Source organism: Muntiacus reevesi, chromosome 19, assembly GCF_963930625.1.
Source record: "Muntiacus reevesi chromosome 19, mMunRee1.1, whole genome shotgun sequence".
Classification (NCBI taxonomy): Eukaryota; Metazoa; Chordata; class Mammalia; order Artiodactyla; family Cervidae; genus Muntiacus; species Muntiacus reevesi.
In genome coordinates, this window is record NC_089267.1 from 36,968,464 (window position 1) to 36,989,416 (window position 20,953).

The 20,953-nt window shown below is 43.9% G+C and overlaps 1 protein-coding gene and 1 long non-coding RNA gene across 2 annotated transcripts in view; one reads left to right on the forward strand and one right to left on the reverse strand.

Moving 5' to 3' along the window:
• Nucleotides 1-18,255, forward strand: part of LOC136150622 (uncharacterized) — a 40,607-nt gene extending 22,352 nt beyond the window's left edge. The window contains exons 2-3 of the long non-coding RNA XR_010659914.1: nucleotides 4,183-4,391; nucleotides 17,245-18,255. This is a non-coding gene — a long non-coding RNA (uncharacterized lncRNA). The remainder of the gene's footprint in view (nucleotides 1-4,182; nucleotides 4,392-17,244) is intronic.
• SLC16A10 (solute carrier family 16 member 10) overlaps nucleotides 1-20,953 on the reverse strand; it is a 117,076-nt gene that overhangs the window by 10,543 nt on the left and 85,580 nt on the right. The window contains exon 4 of the mRNA XM_065911252.1: nucleotides 7,573-7,716. Within this exon, the coding sequence (XP_065767324.1) occupies nucleotides 7,573-7,716 (144 nt within the window). The remainder of the gene's footprint in view (nucleotides 1-7,572; nucleotides 7,717-20,953) is intronic.

A 20,953-nucleotide genomic window follows, 5' to 3' on the forward strand; every position in this document is an offset into this window, starting at 1 on the left:
AAAACCTGGTTCATACCCTTGGGTTATGAAGAGTTGACTATGTAAATAAGTACACGTGAAGTATCCTAGATGTTCTAGTTGTATATTCAAAGTACGGTGGGTACAAAAAAGGAAGGAGCGGATAATTCAATTTTTTAGGCAAATAACTAATTAAAATTGTATCATTCACTCACTAGGTGGAATAGATGTTTTAAAAAGAATCAGCTTTTTTAAAAGTACGCATATAACAGAAACTCTCATTTATTTAATGCTTATGAAATGCAGTCAATGTTCTAAGGACTTTAGATGGTGATTTTATGAGGTGAGCCCTAATATTTTCCCCATTTTACAGATGAAGTGAGTGATGCTGGGAGGCTTAGTAAGCCCAGATGGAGCCAGCCTGGAACTAGCAGGGGGCAATGGAACAGTTCCTAGAGGGTTCCCTCTGATGACAGTGGGGCAGGGAGGGAAGGGAGCGGCCACAGACAGCAGCGCTCTGGATCATCACCTTCATCCGCTCTGTTTTCCCAGGGCTCACTGGCGGACACCAGGCTTGGCAGGGCCTCGGGGCAGCCCCCACCACCTCAGTGCAGAGCAGGATCGCCTGAGGACAGGGACCCCCAACGGTGGTTTTCACGGGCTCCCCAGGTGACTCTGACACACGTCATCCACTGACCCCACAATCAGAAACATTCTTTTAAACTCCAAGTTGGGGACTTCCCTGGCGGTCTAGTGGTTAAGGCTCTGCACTCCCAATGCAGGAGGCACAGGTTTGATTCCTGATCAGAGGATTAAGATCCTACATGTCACTCAGGCCAGAAAAAAAAAATCCAAGTTGGTCTCTTTTCTGACACCATTGTATTATATAGCTGAGTAAATATGGCTTTACGGTAGAATTAGTTTAAGACTCAGAGTTGGTTATTTGAAAAAGAAGTCTGGCACATCACATTCTTTCCTAAAGAACATGATTTCCACATTCTGATTGTTTATGCTCTACTTAAGCATCTTTTCCTCCAGTCCAACTTCCATTAAAGTGGAAGCAGAATTCCTTAGTGCTCCTTAGTGCTTTGGGCTTCCCTAGTGGCTCAGATGGTAAAGAATCTGCCTGCAATTCAGGAGACCTGAGTTCGATCCCTGGGTTGGGAAGATCCCCTGGAGGAGGAAATGGCAACTCACTCTAGTATTCTTGCCTGGAGAATCCCATGGATAGAGGAGCCTGGCAGGCTACATTCCATGGGCTTGCAAAGAGTCGGACACGACTGGGTGACTGACAGACAGACTGGCTAACTCTGGGTTTGCAGCCTTAAGGCTGGATAGAACTAAGGCCCAGAAGGACAGGCCAGCTTCCAGATCTCTGTGACCCTGACAGAAAGACTTCCTGATGCTTCCCATCTACCATCTATAAAGGAGACCAATCCTAGTATTATTTATTAGGTACATTTTTACCCTATCTACAAACACAAAGGAGATAAAACTCCAGCGAACCTGGAATAAAACCTTAGGACATCACGGGGCCAGATTCAGTGGGTTTAATGCCCGACCACACCACTGTACTACTTCTAGGTTCGCTTAGAACGCGCTTCCTGTTCTTTTCATGTTTTGCTCAGTACAAATCTCCTGCGAGATAAGACAACCAGAGTGAATGCTGACAGCTTATAGCACAAAGTCAGTTTTGCTGAATAAACAAAGGTTTTCTTGGACCCAATTCATTTAACATGAGACCCAGACACGTACAGTGCTCATCCTGATTTTTCTATTCATTTGGGTCCCTTCAAGTTTTTATTCTTTGTTCAGTTTTCTAAAAGTTTTCTAAGAAATCATTCATATAAGAGTTTCAGGTCTATTAATATATATATTTTGAGCACATTATTACTTCTTACTACTTTACCTGACTGCAAGCTCTCCTTTTCTCAATTCAAATTATATTAATTTATATTCTCTTTTTCAACTATTTGACAATTAGTATTTAAAACTGCTAAATTTTAACAATAATTGTTAAATAAAAATTATGACTTGTTATTTAAAGTAAAATTTCTTGGTTTTTCTTTAAGAATTGAATTGATAGAAATGTACACACTTATTCTTCAGTATCTCTCAGAAAATACCTGGCTACTTCTGCCTTATTTGCAGCTAAATAGTAGTGAGAAATGCTGTTTCTCAGCAGGTTTAACTACCCTAAATGTAGCTAAGTTCAGAGGTAGCAGGCCAAGCTGACAAGGACATACTTGTTCCCCACACTCAGGAACACTCCACCCACAAGTAGCATAGACCAAGGTTTAGCGCACTGTGCGTGTAGGAAGTCATCACTTCCCCAAATATCTACTGATCTGTAGATACAAGCCCCTAGTGTGAAAGGTGAGTAATTTAGTGTTACAATCTTTCTTTCCACCCCAAACACAGTAGCTCTGGTTAGATTTAAAAAAGAGATTTAAAGGTTCCTAACCCTTTTCTAGGCTCTGGCACTGCCATTTAATGAGACATTGACTGTTGAGATGTCTTTCTTGCTTCTGCTTCTTAAAACTATACAGGAAATATTTTCTGTCATAATATTACAGTCTCTAGAAGAATAACCCCCTGCTTCAGTTAGTTTATGTACCTAAGAACAACAACAAAAAAATTCCTTGCTATTACAGTCCCCATTTCTGTCACAAAGAACATTTTTGGAGGAAATTTCAGTGAAAGTTTTCTTCAGAAATCTAAGCATAATGACGGAAGAGGAAAAAATGAGCTGCACCTGAATAAAAGCAGAAGACACTTTCAGAGGCAGATGCAAATTATATTAGTTTATATTCTCTTGGCCACAGTTAGAAAGAAGTGTTGCTCCTATGAATTTATCCAGTATAAAGTTTGCAGACTTTCAGAGCCTCTGGCTAGGAACCCTCTACTTGGCAGCAGGGGTCTGGGGTCCATCACACCAAAGGGAAGTGTTCAGGGCACAGCCGAGCATCCGGCTTCTTCTAAAGCATGCAGTCCTGTGGAAGTGCTTCACCCAGAAGTCTGTTCAGCTTTCCTGCTGCACATAAATACCACCATTTCTGCCTGGAGGAGCAACCAGCCCCAATGCTGCGTCCCAGGTGAGAAGAGGGAATTGTAGTCTGATTCCTCGTTCAGGCAGGGGAGCTGCTAAATACCTGGATACCATTATAGAAGCAGCTCATGTTGGTAAAGCATATACCTTTTATCCCAAGGTATCTTTCAGAAAACATAAAACACCAAAAGGGAACAAAAAACAGCAGCAGCAACAACAAACTGGGCAACGTGGCTCAGTTCGTTCTACTGCAAGCAGAAGTGACTTCCAGAGGAAGATGGATCTAAAAGTGATTCGTTTTTCTAAGATACAAAAAACAATTCTGCATTTCAAAAGTAACTCATGCATTCCTGACAAAATTCAAACTGTAGGAAAATGTATACAGTAATAAATGAAAGTCTTCCTTCAACCCCCTCCCACCCTCAACCCACACTCTCCTGGTCAGGAATAACCGCTCAATAATTTGATGGTCCTCCCAGACCTTTCCTGTGTGCACTCATCGGGGTTTGTCTGCTTACATACATGGATATGATGTCCACACTTTGGTATGTCCATGGGCACAGAGCAATCTGACACAGTGGGAAAGTGATCTTAATCCAAAGCTTTCGATTGTTCCCTTAGAGTTACAACTTAACAAACTTTTGAAACACCCTCACACTGTTGAAAGAGGTACACAGTAAAGAGAAATCTGCAATAATGTACTGGTGACTAGAAACACAGGCCTGTGAAGTTAAGAAAGATGGCTGGGAATGTGCCAGGACACAGTCTTCCCTCTCCTAATGAAGTACTCCCGGAACTTCTGCAGAGATTCTCTTTACCCATCATTATTCTATATAATACATTCCAATCACCTTTTCAGTCAGTATTCAGAATTGTTAGGCTGAAAACACTCGGTTACCCAAGACCTTGCTGGAAGTTTAAATTCAGAACTCTTTAGTAAAAGTGTAAGATATATTTACCTATAAACAAAGATCCCCACATCAGAAAACCAAGGTCTCCTTTTTCTCAAGACCTGTTCCAAATCAGAATCTGCCTCAGTATTTCACAGAATATTAAAATCTCACAAAAGCAAGGACTTATTAATGATCCCCCTGGGCCAGCAGTTTACATAAGCTGTCTGCAGGATCTGGAGACAAGTTGGGTCTCACTTTAGAGTCTGCTTTTCTGCTCTGCAGCCTCCCCAAACCCAAGATGACTGCGCCCCCAAAGCAGACCATATGGAATGTTGCGAACTGTGTTCCGGGCCCGGAAGCTACTCAGAACTGGTGTCACAGGGGCAGGGAGGGAGGAGAACTGCTGTGCCCCCACAAGGCTGGGCTGTGACAGAAGCAAGGAGCAGATGTGCCTGAGAAAACCCAGCACCCACGAAAGGAAGGAGAGGCAGGTAAGCTGCGGAAGCACTGCAGCCCCTAGCGGCTGGGCCAGAGGGCAAACAGCCAGGCGGGGAGACAGGGGAGGAGGAATGAGCCGACAGGCAGAGCTGGACTTGATCACAGCAGAGAAGAGCCAAGAATCAAAAACCGCACGAGATTCGGGAGTGGGGGCAGGGGAGAGACGGAGCGGGGAGGGATGTCGGGGGCTCCCGGCAGCCGGGACACTGGGGGCCAGCCTTCTGCTGCACGGGCCGCCCTGGACTGCAGTCACCTCGCCTGTGACTCAGCACGTACTCCAGGCGTGACACACGCTGTACCACGTTTGGATGAAAGAAAAAACTAGATGCGACTTAAAAGAAGCCAGGCTGTGGCTAACCTTTCATCCAAAACGAAATTACTCATTCTTCACTCACTTCCGTGTAACTGTAGGCCACACGTGGGCCAAGTCAGAAAAGGCTGTTTTTTTTCCTCAGTTACATGAACTACTAGCGCATCTGCCCCCTGTTACGTTGTAAAGGACCCGACTGCCCCACTGGTAGGGGGGGATCCTTTCTAAAGTCAAAGTTGTTTTGGGGTAAAGCGCTGAGGTATAAACACCCCCTGCCTTCACCCATCGCGTCCCTGCAGTCTGGCCTCCATCCTCTCTAACCTGGACGCTGCATTATCTCCTCCCTGGTCTCCCTCTTGCGCTCCCGCCTCCCTCGCAGTCTTCAATCCTGCACACACCACAGCAACCACGCCGACTTCCAAATGCAAGATCACGTCATTCTCCAACAAGGACCTACTAAGCTTAAGGTAAAATGTCTCCACGGCGTATTCCAAAGCCCTGGTTAATCTGGCCCCTCCTGCCCCCATGTCCTGCTCTTTCCAGCCTCTTCCCAGGCCACTCTCCCTGTCTTCTCGAGTTCCCAATCATGCCCAGCTTTTCCCTGCCTCAGGTGTCACTCCAGAAACTCAGGGACCATGTCTGTATCATGTTTGTATCACCCACCAAGGTCGGGGCTGGTGCTTGGGGCACAGTAGACAATCTTCTTTTAATAAATGAAAGGAAGCCGAAAGTCTGTAAGGCAACAAATGTCCACTAGAGGGCTCCCTTGACGCTTCAGAACAAGACTGTTCTGTTAAACGCTGGACAGGGATACCCGCAGTTAAGGTGTTAATCAAAGGGGAAATGATCATAGCACAGGAACACTTCTAAAGGTAGTACTCTCCCAGCCTTCCAGCTAGGTGACCAGACGCCTTACTGCGCTGACCGCCTAGATCTATAGAGACACCCACAGTGAGGCAGCCCCTCTGCCCCTCCGTGTTCGCATCTGTACGTGCAGAGCACGCACCTGGAAGGAAAGGCGCACTCGGTTCACTGACCTTCACTGCTGTGTAGTTTTAGAATATTTACATCACCCCCAAAGAAGCCCCACGGCCAGTAGCAGTCACTCCCCAGACCCTCCTTCGCTCAGCCACCAGCAACCACTCATCTACACTTTCTGTCCCTGGATCCGCCACAATTCTGGACACTGACACTGTAGCCTTTTGTGACTGTATGAACCCTGGCCCCTCCTCCTCTGTATTCACCCTTCACAGCTGTTAGGTTAAGCTTTATAAAATACAACTCTTGTTACTCCCTTGTATAAAAAAAAAAAACCCTTAAGGGCTCCTGGTAGATTTCAGGATCGAGCTCAGCCTCTTCTGTGCTCACAAAGGTCCTTCCCAACCTGACTCCTGCCTATTCCCCAGCCAAGCAACCTACTATTCTCTCTTAAAGTTCAGTCGCTCAGTCGTGTCCGACTCTCTGCGACCCCATGAACCGCAGCACACCAGGCCTCCCTGTCCATCACCAGCTCCCAGAGTCCACCCAAACATTGCTTCCCAGACACAGCACACAATGTCATGTCTCCATCTCTTTGCCCACGCGGCTTCTTCTGCTTGCAACACTCTTCTCCGTTTTCCTTATCTATCTAACTGTTACCTCTCAACAGTCCGCCAGCCAAGGGAGCCTGCTCAGACCTCCTCTAGTGATTTAGCTGCTTCGTGCCTGTGTTTCTGTGGCTCCACCTAGCCTCGTTAGTCCACTGTGCTGCACCATGGCTTTATCTGTCTCACCCAGAGACCATTCGTCACAGAGCACACAGGTGGTGTTTCATCTGTAGCGTTTAGCACGGTAGCCAGCATGGAGGAGTCACTTCAATACTTGTGAAGTGAACATCAGTATGGTCTCGGGACAGCACAGCCCACAACACCCAGAAGGCAATCTGTAGCAAAGAAACTCAAAAGACACGCACATCCCTGAATTTCACAGGGTACTGCAAAAGGCACATGACCATGAGAACCACGTCAAAAATAAAGCATTCTTAGAAAAAAAGCAAAAGACAGAAAACCATTCTGGTTTGGTGCAGTTCCATGACAGAACAAAGAATATTGTTTGTTCGCCAGTTTCTCATGTTGAAAACCCCAAACTCTGGACTACCCTGGCAGTCCAGTGGTCAAGACTCTGAGCTCCCTCTGCATACCGGAGCACTGGTTCAGTCCCTGGTCAGGGAACTAAGATCCCACATGCCATGCAGCACAGCCAAAGAGAAAACCCAGACCTCATAACTGATTTTGCCCTTTAAAAGCTGCTTGTAAAAGGGTCTAGAAAATAGTTCTCATTTTACGGAAGAATTTAAGTAAATAAGTACATATATGAGCCATTAGGTGACAAGGATAAATCTGCTAGAGGAATAAAGGCTTATTAAGGACTTTCCTGGTGGCTCGGTGATAAAGAATCCACTTGCCAATGCAGAGGGGACAGGAAGACCCCACATGCCGCAGAGCAACTTCTACTGAGCCCGAGCTCCAGAGCCTGGAAGCCACCACCCCGAGCCCACATACTTCAACCACTGAGGCCCCACAGCCTAGAGCCTGTGCTCCGCGACGAGACATCGCCGCAGAGAAGCCTGCACACCTCAACAAAGAGCGGATCCCACACGACCAAGAAGACCCAGCACAGCAAAAATAGAAAACAAAAAGAATCGAAGCAACACCACAAGCCCATCTCCACTCACAGAGGCTGACCTGAAAGCATTTCCCTACACTTCTTAGTTCCCGTGGAAATACATGCAATCATGGTTGACACTCTGGGATGGGCACATGGGAGGTTCATCAATGAGGTTTAAAGCTTTACATAGTAAAAGACGTTTAAAAAAAAGAAAGTACCTGGAGATAAATTTTCTTCACACCAGGCACGTAATCCGCGATCCGGCCGAAGAGCAGCCGTCCGACTCCTGAAGTGATGCCGATGCACATGAGAACCACCTCTTTATTTTTCTCATCTTTAAACCTTTCATTCACATGTTTCATCTGTAGACCAAGGAGAAAGAAGCCACACTAAATGTGGTAGGAAAACTTGACAAGTTTTGAGGCTTTGTACAAATGCCTTTTTTTGTACATGTAACAGATTCTCCTTCCATAGTCAAATTTTTATAAAAATGTATTCTATGATGATTTTTCATGAGAACACATGAAGAAAAGCCAACATGGTTTAGCTTGTATAAATAACAATTTTTATAAGAGGGTTTTTTAAATATTTTTAATAAAAGGTAACCAGGACACCCTTTATCAGTTATCATTGGGCCATGAGCTAAAGCAAGAGAAGAGACCTTTGAACACACCCAGCCCATCATCTGCTCCCCTGAAAGGCAGTCTGAAGGCTCAATTCTGGAGTCTCATCTCTTCTAGGAGGACCTAAACCAAACTGAAATAAGTTACACTGGAGCTTCCGGGATAAAAGCATAAGGCTCTCTACCTGAGGATCTGCCTATTTGTGTGGCATTAGAACAGATAAAAATACAGAAGCGGTTTAACACATTGGTTAAAAGAAAAGGTAGTGGTTAAAGGAAAGGCGCAAGAGATTATGTCTGCATTTAAGTCCTGTTTCCATCCCTTGTTAGCCCTATGACCTTAGTTAAATTCTTAATCTCTAGGGCCTCAGTTTCCTTGTCTATAAAATGGAGACAGCACTAGTACTTCAAGAAGGTGCTTGTAAGGATTACATAAAATATCTCTGTAAAGAACTTAGGGCCTGACAAGAAGTTAAGAGTGATATTAATTTTAGCCTTCTTGCTAAAGGGCCTTTTCCCTCCATGTATAGTCCACTTAGAACAGTGACTGCAGATCTACAACCCAACTGTTTCAAAAGGAGTGTGGCCAGCAGGTGCTATCCTGGGTGACAGAACCCGTGGCCCAGCACCCACTGTCTGATATAAGCTTTGCTCCCACGGCCCCGAAGCCCCGCGCTTTCCACTCCTTGCTCAGCACTACCACTTTCTCAGTGCTCACCGGTCTGTGCTCGTAGCAAGAAGAAAAGGTGTGTCTGTGCTTCCACTGCTTTCTCTGCAATCACGGAGCTATTATACCAAGCAGTTGTTTCAAACAATCAGACTCACTGTCCCCTACACCAAACACTGGCCTGAATTCTGAAAGCCTGCAAAATCAGTTTCCCAGAAAGCACGCTGGCCCAGATGATCGCTTGTGGCACTGGCAGCCTTTCTGGACGACATCGCCTTAGAAGACCTCCATTTTGCACTTTTAGGCCTACTTGGGTAACCAACACCGTCACACCTCTCCTTTCCCTTTCAAAACTGGTTAACTGTTCTCCCTCACTTTTGTATTTTCACAGTGGTCCAGGATCTCTCTCCAAGGAGATGGTCCAGTGGCTAAGATGCTGTGGGGGCCCAGGTTCGATCCCTGGTCAGGAAACTAGATCCCACATGCTACACAGGGATCTATCCCACATGAAGATACTGCATGCCACAATTAAGACCTGGCGCAGCCAAATAAATAAATATCCAACAACCAGAACAGAATAACTCTCCTAAACATGGCTTTAATCTCATCAGTCCCTTATACATCAGCTGACTACATTTATACCCCTTACTTTGGTATTAAAAGCCCTCTATAATCTGTCACTGATCTATCTCTGTAACTTTATTACCTACCAATCCTTGACTCAGAAAACTCAAATGTCTACAGGATTCGGGTAAACAGCAGGAAGGAGTAAAAGAGACTTGCTGGAGAGGGGCCGTGTACACTCAGTGCCATCATTACCATATAGGACCACCTGCGCTGCCTTTTATTTTAAAGAAAAGTCAGAAATCTGGCCTTTTGTATGGAAATGTTGGCATCTAAAATTTAGAACACTGCATGATCCAACCCCATGTGTGCCAAACACAACAGCTTTGATCTCAGCCCTAATCCCATCTGGCCCAGCAGGAAGGTTTAATCACGGTGTCACTTAGACATGTCCAACACCTTCTCATCTGTCTACATTTCTGCTGCCCCTTCTCCTGGTTCTCTAAGACTCTGCCCAAGTCCCACCTTTTCCATAAAGCTGTCCTTGATTACCTGACCCTTACATCCCCTTCGGGGTTTCTGCCTAGCCTTCATGGGTACCTTAAGTACTGAGTGCCCTCCCCAGTCCTTCTGGCATCATAGGTGGCGCCAGTGGTTAAAGAACCTGCCTGCTAATGCTAAGAGACGTGGGTTCAACCCCTGGGTCAGAAAGATCCCCTGGAGGAGGGCACAGCAACCCACCCCAGTATTCTTGCCTGGAGAATCCCATGGACAGAGGAGCCTGGCAGGCTCACAACCTTCCTCCTTCCATTTCAGTCACCACCACTGCTGTGGACTCAACCACCCAGGTAAAAACGGGACAACCATCCTAGACTACCCCCCGCCCTTCAAATCCAGCAGCCACCATCCAATTCCAATGATCTTTCCTCCCAAACCTCTGACAACCTCCCGTGGTCCACACTCCCCACACTGTTTTTACTTTGGGCGATCACTCCTCCCCTGGATCCCGACACCCGCTTGAACGTGCTACGGGTTAGAGCCCTCACTCCTAAATCTCTAACCTGCATTCCCTGACACCACCAGATGAAGTTCAAAATTGTAAATAACACTGCTCCACCACTGTGGCCTTGCAGGCTTCAGGGTAAAGCTCAGACTCCTGGCTTGTCAGATGAAGCCTCGCCTCCCGCGGCCGCCTCTCGCACACCACGTTGGTGCCGTGTGGTCCAGCACAGCGGGTGCTGGCCACGGTAGGCTGGGCTGTCCAGCACTTGAAATGTAGCTAATTTAAGATGTGCTTTAAGTGTAAAACACACAGAAAATTTAGAAACCTTAGTGGAATAAAAAACCATGTAAAATATCTCAATAATTTCAAAATACCAATTCTTTGTTGGAATAATACTTTGGCTATATTGGCTAAATAAAATATATTATGAAAACATTTCATTTCTGAGGTCTTTTTTCTGTTTTTTTTAACTTTTAAAAATATGACAAGAAAATCTTAAATGACATGTGTCTTGCATTATATTTCTATTAAAGAGTGCTGGGCCTAAAAAATTCCCTTGTGGACACAAAGATAAAACAGCTGTTGATAAAAGTGACTTCAAACTGGCTCATTTCCTCCAGGTCCTTATCAGAGATAGATTCCAGCTCAATTCTGAACAAAATGAATAACCTGATCTGAGGCAGGTGAGATATAATTACGTGAATTCATCAGCTTTATTTGGAATTTGAATTCAGACTCTCATGTATTAATCCACTTTAGAAATCACTCAAAGGATCTAGTATAACTTTTTAAAAGACATTCTTTAGAATTCAAACCAGATTGAATATGCTAGTCATTGTTTTGATGAAACTAAGAACACATGCCTGCTGAACTATTATCCTTTATTAGTGGTTTATTTTTCTTCCCCCCCCCCCCCCACACTTTGTAATCCTTCAAAGGAATAATGAGGATAAATGTTTGGGGGTCTCTTGAAATAATGGTAAATTTGGTAAATTCAAAGTATACTTAAGTGGAAACTTACTTCTTCAGCTGTAACGGGCCTTATTTCATTGAATTTTGTTGTTAAAATAAAGCAAGAACTTCAGGTTCTGATACCTCCTTTCCTACCCTCAGCCAAAATTTGCAAAGTTAAGTTGTGGTTTATTTTGTTTCTGTTTCTTGGTTTTGTTTGGGCAGGAAATAGGGAACTAGAAAACAGCATCTGGGGAGGCGGCATCTTTTGGTCCAAGAGATCCTTCCTCATTGAGGAAATAGCCTGCGGGAGAGCTAGTGTATTCTACCGGTAGCCTGGGCCCCCCCACTATTGCTGCACCTATTCCCCAAATCCCCACCCATTCTTCATTCTCTGGAGACTGGCACATAGTTTAGTTTAGCAGAAGACACGAGTACTGGCAAAACTGGTATTTCCAATAAGAGTCACATGGGTAGGGACATGAAAATGTTGACCAGATGTTCCCATATTTAACCTCACTTATTTAAACCAATACAAAGCTCTTATTAGATGCCATTACCTACACGGGGATAGGTTTTGCCAGTGGCTTAGTCGGTAAAGAGTCTGCCTGCAATGCAAGAGACCTGCGTTTGATCCCTGAGTCGGGAAGATCCCCTGGAGGAGGGCATGGCAAGCCACTCCAGTGTTCTTGCCTGGAGAATTTCATGGACAGAGAAGCCTGGCAGGCTGTAGTCCATGGGTCGCAAAGAGTCGGACACGACTGAGTGAGTAACATTTCACTTCAACAGGGGATAACATCATTTTTAGAACAGTGGTTTTAAAACAGACTTTATCCACATGTGGAAATGCCTTTACGGCAGGAACTAGTCTTTTGTTTCTATTCTAAACATGTGTTTACTCCAGGGCTGCACACCTCTCAGGGATGACCAGCGCCTGGGTGCTGCCTGCTCTGGAAACATTTCCCATCATTCCAACAACTTAACTTCATCAGTCACAGAAGCCATTTTTGGACTGGGTGAAGCCCTCTTTTTGTTGTGTTATCCAAAGATAACCAAGAACTTAAATCCCATCATACCTTCTCACTCCTTATCCACGGGCGACAGACGGAAGCAAGACGCGGGCTCACGGTTCACGCCCTTCCCTCCCGACCATCCCCACTTCAAGTCAATGGCGAGTCAGCCTCTCTCCATGGATGACAGGATTCTGGCCAGCCAAGTGAAGGCAGAAGTTCCTCCCCACTCCAGAGCCCAGAGCCAGGGCCTAAGAAAGGGAGCCTCTCACTGCCGGGCCTCAGCCCGGCTTCTCCCCCTCACTCTTGCCTACAAGGGCGCCGCAGGCGCAGGCGGGGAGCCGCAGGCGCAGGCGCGGCGCCGTCAGCAGCGTTCTTCCGCTGAGAAGCCGGCCGAGTCTTCTGGCTCAGAGAGGCAGCTGTGAGGGAAGTCGTAGGAAACCGGCTCCATCACAGCTGGCGCAGTGCACTAGAAACCCAAGCTTCTCCCTGACGAACGGTTTCACCACAGACGACGGCCCACCAGAAGGGCACCGCAGCTCACCTTATCTGCGGAAGCCCCTGAAACCCCGTGACGCCACGCAGCTGCAAATCAAGGCGCCCACTGGCCCGAAAGATGCGATAACTAGGGAACTCCCTGGCGGCCCAGTGATTAGGGCTCGGGGCGGAGCGCCTGGGTTCGATATATGGTTGGGGAACTGTCAATAAGATCTCTCAAGGCTGGCAGTGTGTGGGGGGGAAACAAAAAAGTCCAATAATTACCTACAGTTCGGCTTTCTAAGATTGCTTGTTATCTGGCCGTGCCATAAATAGTCATTAGCCTCACTGTCCTCCCCTCCATCAGCACCATCTTAAGGGGATGGGTGGTCTTCATTTAGTATCTTTTACATAATTTATTACAAAAAGAAACATGATAAAACTCTGGTACATACAAGTTAAGTTATGTATCATTAGGGGATAGCAGTTAAAGGAGGAAAACTACTGAAGATGTAAAACAAAAACAAGTTTGTTTCTGACAGCAGACTTGTAGTAACAGCTGACTGACTCAAGGAGCAAGTGCCAACAAAGGCAGTATTTCAGGAAGGCCAGGAAGGCAGGGTAGAAACAGGCCCAGCAGAGCACTGCAGGCTACGGGGCTAGTGGGACAACTGCCTCTGCAGAACTGAGGAGAAAAAACAAAGCCCGATTTATCATCCACTGTTGTTGCAGTTACTATGCCCTTTGGGAGAGAACAGATTCCAGGCAGCAGTCATTACCTGTCCTTACCTGTGGGCATCTCATTCCCCGATCCTCTGCCCTCCTCACCAGATCCACACCATCAAGCTGAGGAGGTGGTGGGCAACAGAGAGTCCTGTTGCGTTCCTTTTGGTGGGGACAAGGGCCCTGTATCATTTACATTTACACCGTACTTTCAAAAACGGGATAATAAATGCTGCACCATATTTTCAGGGGCTGTGGAATGCAGAATTTCTCCAGCTTCCTACTTCCCCACAGGGATGCTGAGTTCTGAGCACTTCTGCTCTCTTGCTCTTCATCCTGAGATTAGCAGGTTCAGCTTGTTGCCTCTTCCTTGCATGCAATTTAATTTCTAAGAACACATCCTTTCAACACCCAAAAAGCTACTCCATAACTCTTTTAAGATGGAGTATTTACATGTATTCTACTTAAATACACTTTTTTTTAAAAGGTAAACACAAAGAAAAGAGCCTGGTCCCTTTAAAAATTACATGTACATTTGAAAGGCAGTAGAAGGCTGCTAGAGTAGTTAATGGATAATCTCAGATTTTGTTGCAAATCAAAACTTTATACTACCCTTTGACTTCAAAGAAAGATGAACAGAAATCTGAATGGATTGAGGGTTTGGTTTGTTTTTTTCTTTCTTTTATACAATAATTGTGTTTTCTCCATCTTTGTTTTTGCTAAGAAAGTAAGTTAGCACTGCAGGGCATTCCCTGAGAAAGTTTTACATGAAATACAGTACACCAGTGAGTCCAGTGAGGTGACTAGAGCTAGCACAAAACTAAGCCCACAGACTTGGGTACATAAAATTAACCCCTTTACATCATTTAATATTGAAATAGGACTTTACGGCCATTAAGACAGGTACTGATTAGGTCAGCCTCAAAATATTGTTTTAACATGTTAAATTTGATCAACCGTGCTTTGAAGTAAAACAGCTCTAAGATGTACTTGAAGTGAAAACACAGAATCTCCTTGCCTGCCAACATTTTTAAAGACTAATCTTAGGCAGCCCACTGTCTCTTTACTAAGGTACCTGTTGTGATTAAAGCCGCGGTATGCGTACTGCCCGCCTCCCCAGCAGCTAACCCAGAGGAGGGCAGACCTTTGGCCTGGCAGGACTCTAGGAGGCATGGGCAGTTGGCTCTGTTTGTTTTTTTAAACGGCCAGTCTTTCCATTTCATTGAGATGGGTTTCCATGGTGCCGGTAATCACACACGGCACTATTAAGAGTGGGACTGGAAAAGAGACTGAGAAAGTCAAGACTGAGAAAAAAGAGGGAAGAGCTTCCAGGAACTTATTTAACAGCCACCAAGGGGTAGAAAAAGAAGGGTTCTAAAGGAAGGAAGGTAGCTGATGGTTTGGAAATTCCTGGTCTGATTTGGAAAACATTTTCTAACTCTAAAAATTCTTAAGACCTGGTTATTTTTCTCCTTTTGTTTTTTCCAAAAATAATTTTCCTTTGATTAAAGCAAAGTTCATCCCTGACACAGTATTGTTTAGATGAGATCTGGCAAAATGTTTCAGAGGAATTATCTGTCAAAACCAATCTGGATTTAGATGCCAGTTCAAATAATCCTAAATTATAGACCTTAGGATGAACTTAATCTTAAAAAATAAATCACTAGGGTTTTTAGATAACTTGATGTCATTAGTGACCCTGACAATAATATCCGTACCAGATAGTTCTCAAATTATCAAAAATTATTCTGGTCCTTCCTGAACTATGAAAGATGTTTAATCTGTTGGTTGATTTAATTTTTATTCATTCCACCCAAATCCAAATATGATTCGGAACAGCTTTCTTGGAGGCTCATTCTTGGCACAGCAGGGTCACCACTCCCTCAGACCTCTGGTTCCTGGCTAGGCTGGATGAACACAGTGGACTGTGAACTGTTAAGACAGGGCCCATCTGTGAAGGACGTAGACTGCCTCTACTCTGGTCGGGATGGCTCGGGAAGGCTCCGCTATGGTCCCGAGCATGCCTGCATGACTGCCTAATGCTTCAGGACAGCACTTGGAAGGTACAAAGCGGTAGCAAGGTCTCCACAGATGCAGACCCCTGGTTGTGGTTAATGCTCTTCTGAGGCATCATTGAGTTTCCATGTTTTCATTTATTTTTTTTAAAGGGAGGAGGTGATGTATGCTCTTCTAAACTTACTCCTGGATTCACCTGGTGATAAAATCACCCATCAGCTAAATGTACATGCAGATAGACAGGTGTGGGTTATGGAGTTTCTAGTCAACAGCTGAATTGCATGAATTTAGAAAAATAGTCCAAAATGAACAAATGCACCCAGCAAAAGGCTAGTTCAATTGAGACTGAATTTTTGAAGTTCAAGATAGACTTTGTCTTAAAATAGGAAGGGATAACGTCAGAAAGTATTATTTAAATCACTAGGATTCTGGGTAATTTGATAATGACGCTGGAGCATTATTAGTTCTTACTTAGCTTCTTAATTTTGTCCTTAATTTTAAAGTGATAAAAGACTGATCCTTCCACGAAAATTCTACCTTCTTCTAACCTCTCCTCACTAAGATTCTTTCAGGCTAATGATGCTGGCTAGAGAACCCTTTTACCAAAAGCTTTCTGGCCTCCTTTCTCCTTCAGTCTTTCTAAGGCACACCATAGAACTTGTCTTTTTTACTAATTCTAAGAGTTAGCTCTTAAATTCTCTCCCTAGGATCACATCACATTTAAAAAAAAATTATCTGAATAAAGATTAAAAATCATTAGGATCACAGAATTCTTTGGCAGCCCAGTGGGTAGGACTCCATACTTCCACTGCAGTGTGCATCAGTTTGATTCCTGGTCAGGGAGCTAAGACCCTATATGCCTCATGGGATGGCCAAAAAAGAAAAAAAAAAAAAAAAATAGGATTAAGCTCAGATCAGTCTCCCTTCCACTGTCGTCACTTTCACACTCTTCTGAAATTGTCTATCCCAATTTTTTACCCCCTCTTTAAAGAATAAGACTACTTCAGATTCGGGGTGAGGTGGTGGTGACTAACATTATTTTAGACATGTTCGATCCCGTCTTGTGATTTTAAAGCGTTCGGGAAGAAAAGGACCACACCTCTGTAGGATAGATAAGAAAGTAGAAAGCCTAAGTGGTCTGGATTAAGGCAGCTGGCATGGCACAGAGAAAAACTTTCATAGACTGAGAGTTGGAAGGCCTCGGCAGAGCAGGTAAAAAAAAGTCTTTGGAGTCAAATTGTGAGCTCTATTCCTTACAGAGTCTAAGATCTTGGACATCGGTTCCTTGGTTTCAACTTGACACTGCACACTGCTTCACTCCCTTGGGGGAATGTTCTGGAAATGTATGGAGGCTATTTTTATCTGATATAGTTGTGCCCAAACATTGCCTTTTTTCCAATTAATTTTTTATTTTAATAAATTTTTTTTATCACATAACACTTACCATTTAAGCCATTTTAAAGTGTATACAGTCAGTGGCATTAAGTACATTCACGTTCTTATGTAACTATCACCACCATCCATCTCCAGAACTTCTTCACTTTCTCAAACTGAAACTCCAAACCCATTAAATAATATCTCCCCCCTTCCCCACTTCTTGAAGTCCCTAGGAGCCCTCATTGTACTTCCATCTCTGAATTTGACTCCCCTAGGTACCTCATCTAAGTGACATCATACACTTTGTATCTGGTTTATTTCATGTAGCATAATGTCTTCAAGGTTCCTCTGTGTTGTCACATGTGTCCCAAACACTACCTTTTAAAATATGTATTATTTTATCCAAAAATTACTTTTTATTTCTTTTTATGTTACAAGTGGGGCATTACTAATTTTTTTTTTTTTCCATTATGTATACAGGTAGGTTTTATGACCTAGGAATTTGTTCCGGGAGAGAAAAGGAGGCACCAGGTCTGACGCACTACTCTGGATGTGTGACAGCGTAGCTGTGAAGGTGAATGTGACACTGAACTTAGAAAGCACCTCGCAAGGAAGATGTGGGACGGGGACCCCAGGACGGGGCATCCCCGAAAGCTGGAGACCAGGAGCCAGGAGACACCGGCAGGGAACTGTGAGAAGTCCCTAGGACAGCTCCTGAGGAGTCAGAAACGTAAAAGGAAGCTGCGTGTTCACAGGAGCAGACCCGGGGATATCCGATTTATGTTGGGGTTTGTACAATGCCTCATAAATTAAATAATCAACACACGGGAGCACTTTACATTCTACAGATCTGTGCGGGGGTCATGAGACCGGGGCAGAATCTGCTAGTCTATGTGGTGGTGGTCCACTCAGACACCCCATTCTCCTGGAAGCACATGGTACAAGGTATGAGAGAGGGTACCCACCTTAGCAGGGCCGACTATATACTGACTGTGTACCTCTAGTCACCTGTTTCCGTATCTTTAAATTACTCCACATCGACACTAGTCTAGATAAACATACTTTACTTCTATTATTTAAGCTTTAAATGATACCTTGTCACTAATTACACATGTGTGATCAGAGAAAGTCTCAAAACCAATTAACTCCTCTCCATGAGAGTTGAAGAACATAAAGCACAATTAGAACGGAAAAGTTGTCATGAGTAGGGAAACTACTAGACGTCACACTCTAGCAACTCAACCAACCTGTAAGCTCAGCCTCAAACTGGTCAAAAATATTTCCGTGCTGGGGGCTGGGATGCAGCAGTGAAGAGGAGGCTGTGTCCCTACCCTTGTCCCATCTGCCTTACCTGGTTCCTCTTTATCATTTCGTGAGGTGTTAGGACCCTCCCCACACAAAACGCCCCAGTATATGTTGTAGATCAATCCAGTCTTCACCAGCCTTTCCCATACTTACACTGAATACATCATATAGTACAAGTGCCTAACCAAAACACACCACTGCTGCGTTCCAACTTAACGTAAAATCAGATACTCTTAAATGTTTGAGAATTTCTTTCTCCACCACAATCTTAAATCTTTCAGCAGTATGGGGCCCACATTCTAGGGATAATTTTCATGCCTGAATAAACCACCTATCACTTCTAAAAACTAGCATTGAATTATCTGTAAATACATATTATTGTTTAAAAATACATATTATTTTTGGCTAAATAAATATAATTTGGAAGACATGACAAGCTTACTCTACCTTACTAAAAGCAGCAGCTCTGTTTTCATTTATCTGTAAACGATTTGTTTTCTAGATTTCTTATGTATTAATTATGTATTGTCTTCCTATCCTGTTCCTATACTGCTGCTGCTAAGTCGCTTCAGTCGTGTCCGACTCTGTGCGACCCCATAGACGGCAGCCCACCAGGCTCCACCGTCCCTGGGATTCTCCAGGCAAGAACACTGGAGTGGGTTGCCATTTCCTTCTCTGATGCATGAAAGTGAAAAGTGAAAGTGAAGTCGCTCAGTCGTGTCCAACTCTCAGTGACCCCATGGACTGCAGCCTACCAGGCTCCTCTGTCCATGGGATTTTCCAGGCAAGAGTACTGGAGTGGGGTGCCATTGCCTTCTCTGGCTCCTATACTAGTGTACTACAATTCAGAAGAAAAAAATACTCAAGAAACCAGCTAGCTTTTCTTGGATGAAACTGTTCTATAGATATGGAACTTCACCATTAAAGAGTCACAAGTGGCCAGAGAAGTAAAGATCCTCATTCATCTCAAGTAGGAGAATGCTGGTGAATACTGCCTAACGCACAAAACTGGTAAATGGGCAAATTTTCACTAACCTGAGTAGTCAAATTGAAGCAGATGGTGAGATCTGCAGGGAAATAAATGCAAGGTTAGAAAAGCAAGAAAAGCACAGACACCACTGGAAAACATCTGAAAAAAGTGGGGATAAAGTGATGGTGAGAGGATATCTACTCACTCATGTAATAACCACAGGAGAACTGAGGGACTGCAGTTAGAAGATGTAAGTAGTGAATGAAGTATCTGAAGAAAAAGCAATGCTTGGGTCCTGTGCAAGAATTTTTCATTTATAACACGCAGATTTTAATATAATGCATCGGATAAAAATAAGTTGAATAAAAAAATTCATTGACTGGCTGGCCTTAAAGACAGAAACTAGAGAATTTCCACGCCATAGGCTTCCTGCAGGCAACAGGAAGCCATCTCATTTTTCTGTCTTCTAAATACCTACTGCTGCCCTTCACCCAGAGAATGCACCTACTAGAAAGAGGTTATCGCTGGCTTTACAAACTGAGGTTATATCCCACCATCACCTTCCATCTCATTTTACTGCCTTCAAAGAAAATATCACTATTTGAAAAGCACCTTGTTTATTCACGTGATTACTGTTTACCGAGCTCCCTGAGAGTAGAGACTACATCCCCTCTCAGCACTGCAATCCCACATCTAAAGGCGCCGGCAGGTGCCCGGTGCATATCTATCAGGTATGGATTTGAATCTGCACAACTGAGTCATAATTCCTGAGAGGAAGGTCACATACATGCAAGAAAATACAGCAGTGACAGGAAGGAATAACTCACCCTAATTCTATCCTAGTAACATCCCTGCCACTTACTGTGAAACTGAGCAAAAGAAAACCTCTTTTGGTCCAGGTTCTTATCTATTAGTAGGAGAGACCCGTATCGATGCTGCTTTCCTCATAAAAGGTTGCTATGAGAGATGAATCAGAAAATCTATCTGTGAAGTGAATTCCTTCATATTCTTTAGGGAAGTCCACTGGGATGGGAATGAATGAAATGAAATGGAATTAATGAACAACAAAACATTTCCAGACCACATAATAGGGAAAAAATGTAGCGGGTGTTTGTGTGTGTGTGTGTGTATGATCAGCACACAGTGAATCTTAACGGTTAATTCTGATATTTAAATCTGTACACTATACAAAGAAATATTCTTATTGTCAAGGAAATTTTATAAGCATGCTTTTGAATGAAAAAACAAAAATTACTTAAATTAGAAAATCTTCGTGAAAAATCTTGATTAGATTACTTTTATTCTGCAAAGTACCAAAACATTCTGCATAACTAGTAAAAGTCAAAGTAACAATAAAGATAATCAGGATAATAAACCAAAATCAAGAATGAAAAGGAGGGCGGGAGGGAAGGAAAAAAATGAAATTTAACCCCTAGTATTTAGACTTTATTGTTTAGCATCCAGTCTAAAAACAACATTAAAATGTCAACTCTGCCTCTTTTATCTGGTTATAGTGCCAGAAGACTGAGATAGGGCAACTCTTCGGATTATACAATCCCATTGGAAATCAGTTTAAAAATGTTTCCAAAATTCTGCAATCACCATCCCAGGGCTGAGGACATGTATTGGGCCTCCAGGCCTTTCTCCTGTCAGAACCTTACAAGAAACAGATAAAGAAAGCAGGTGAGATCAGCTCAGCTGCCCAGACCTGGCCCCATACACAGTAACCTTTGGTTTAGATGAATTCTGCTACGAACCCTGCATTCTCAGGGCTCAGCCACAAAATAACTATAACTTTGAGCTCTAAATATATCCATGAAAGAAAGATGACAAAACCAGTACAATCGCTACTGGCAACTTGGAAGACCTGGACTGTGTCAAAATGGTGAAGTGACCTCCAGGTTGGGAAATGAA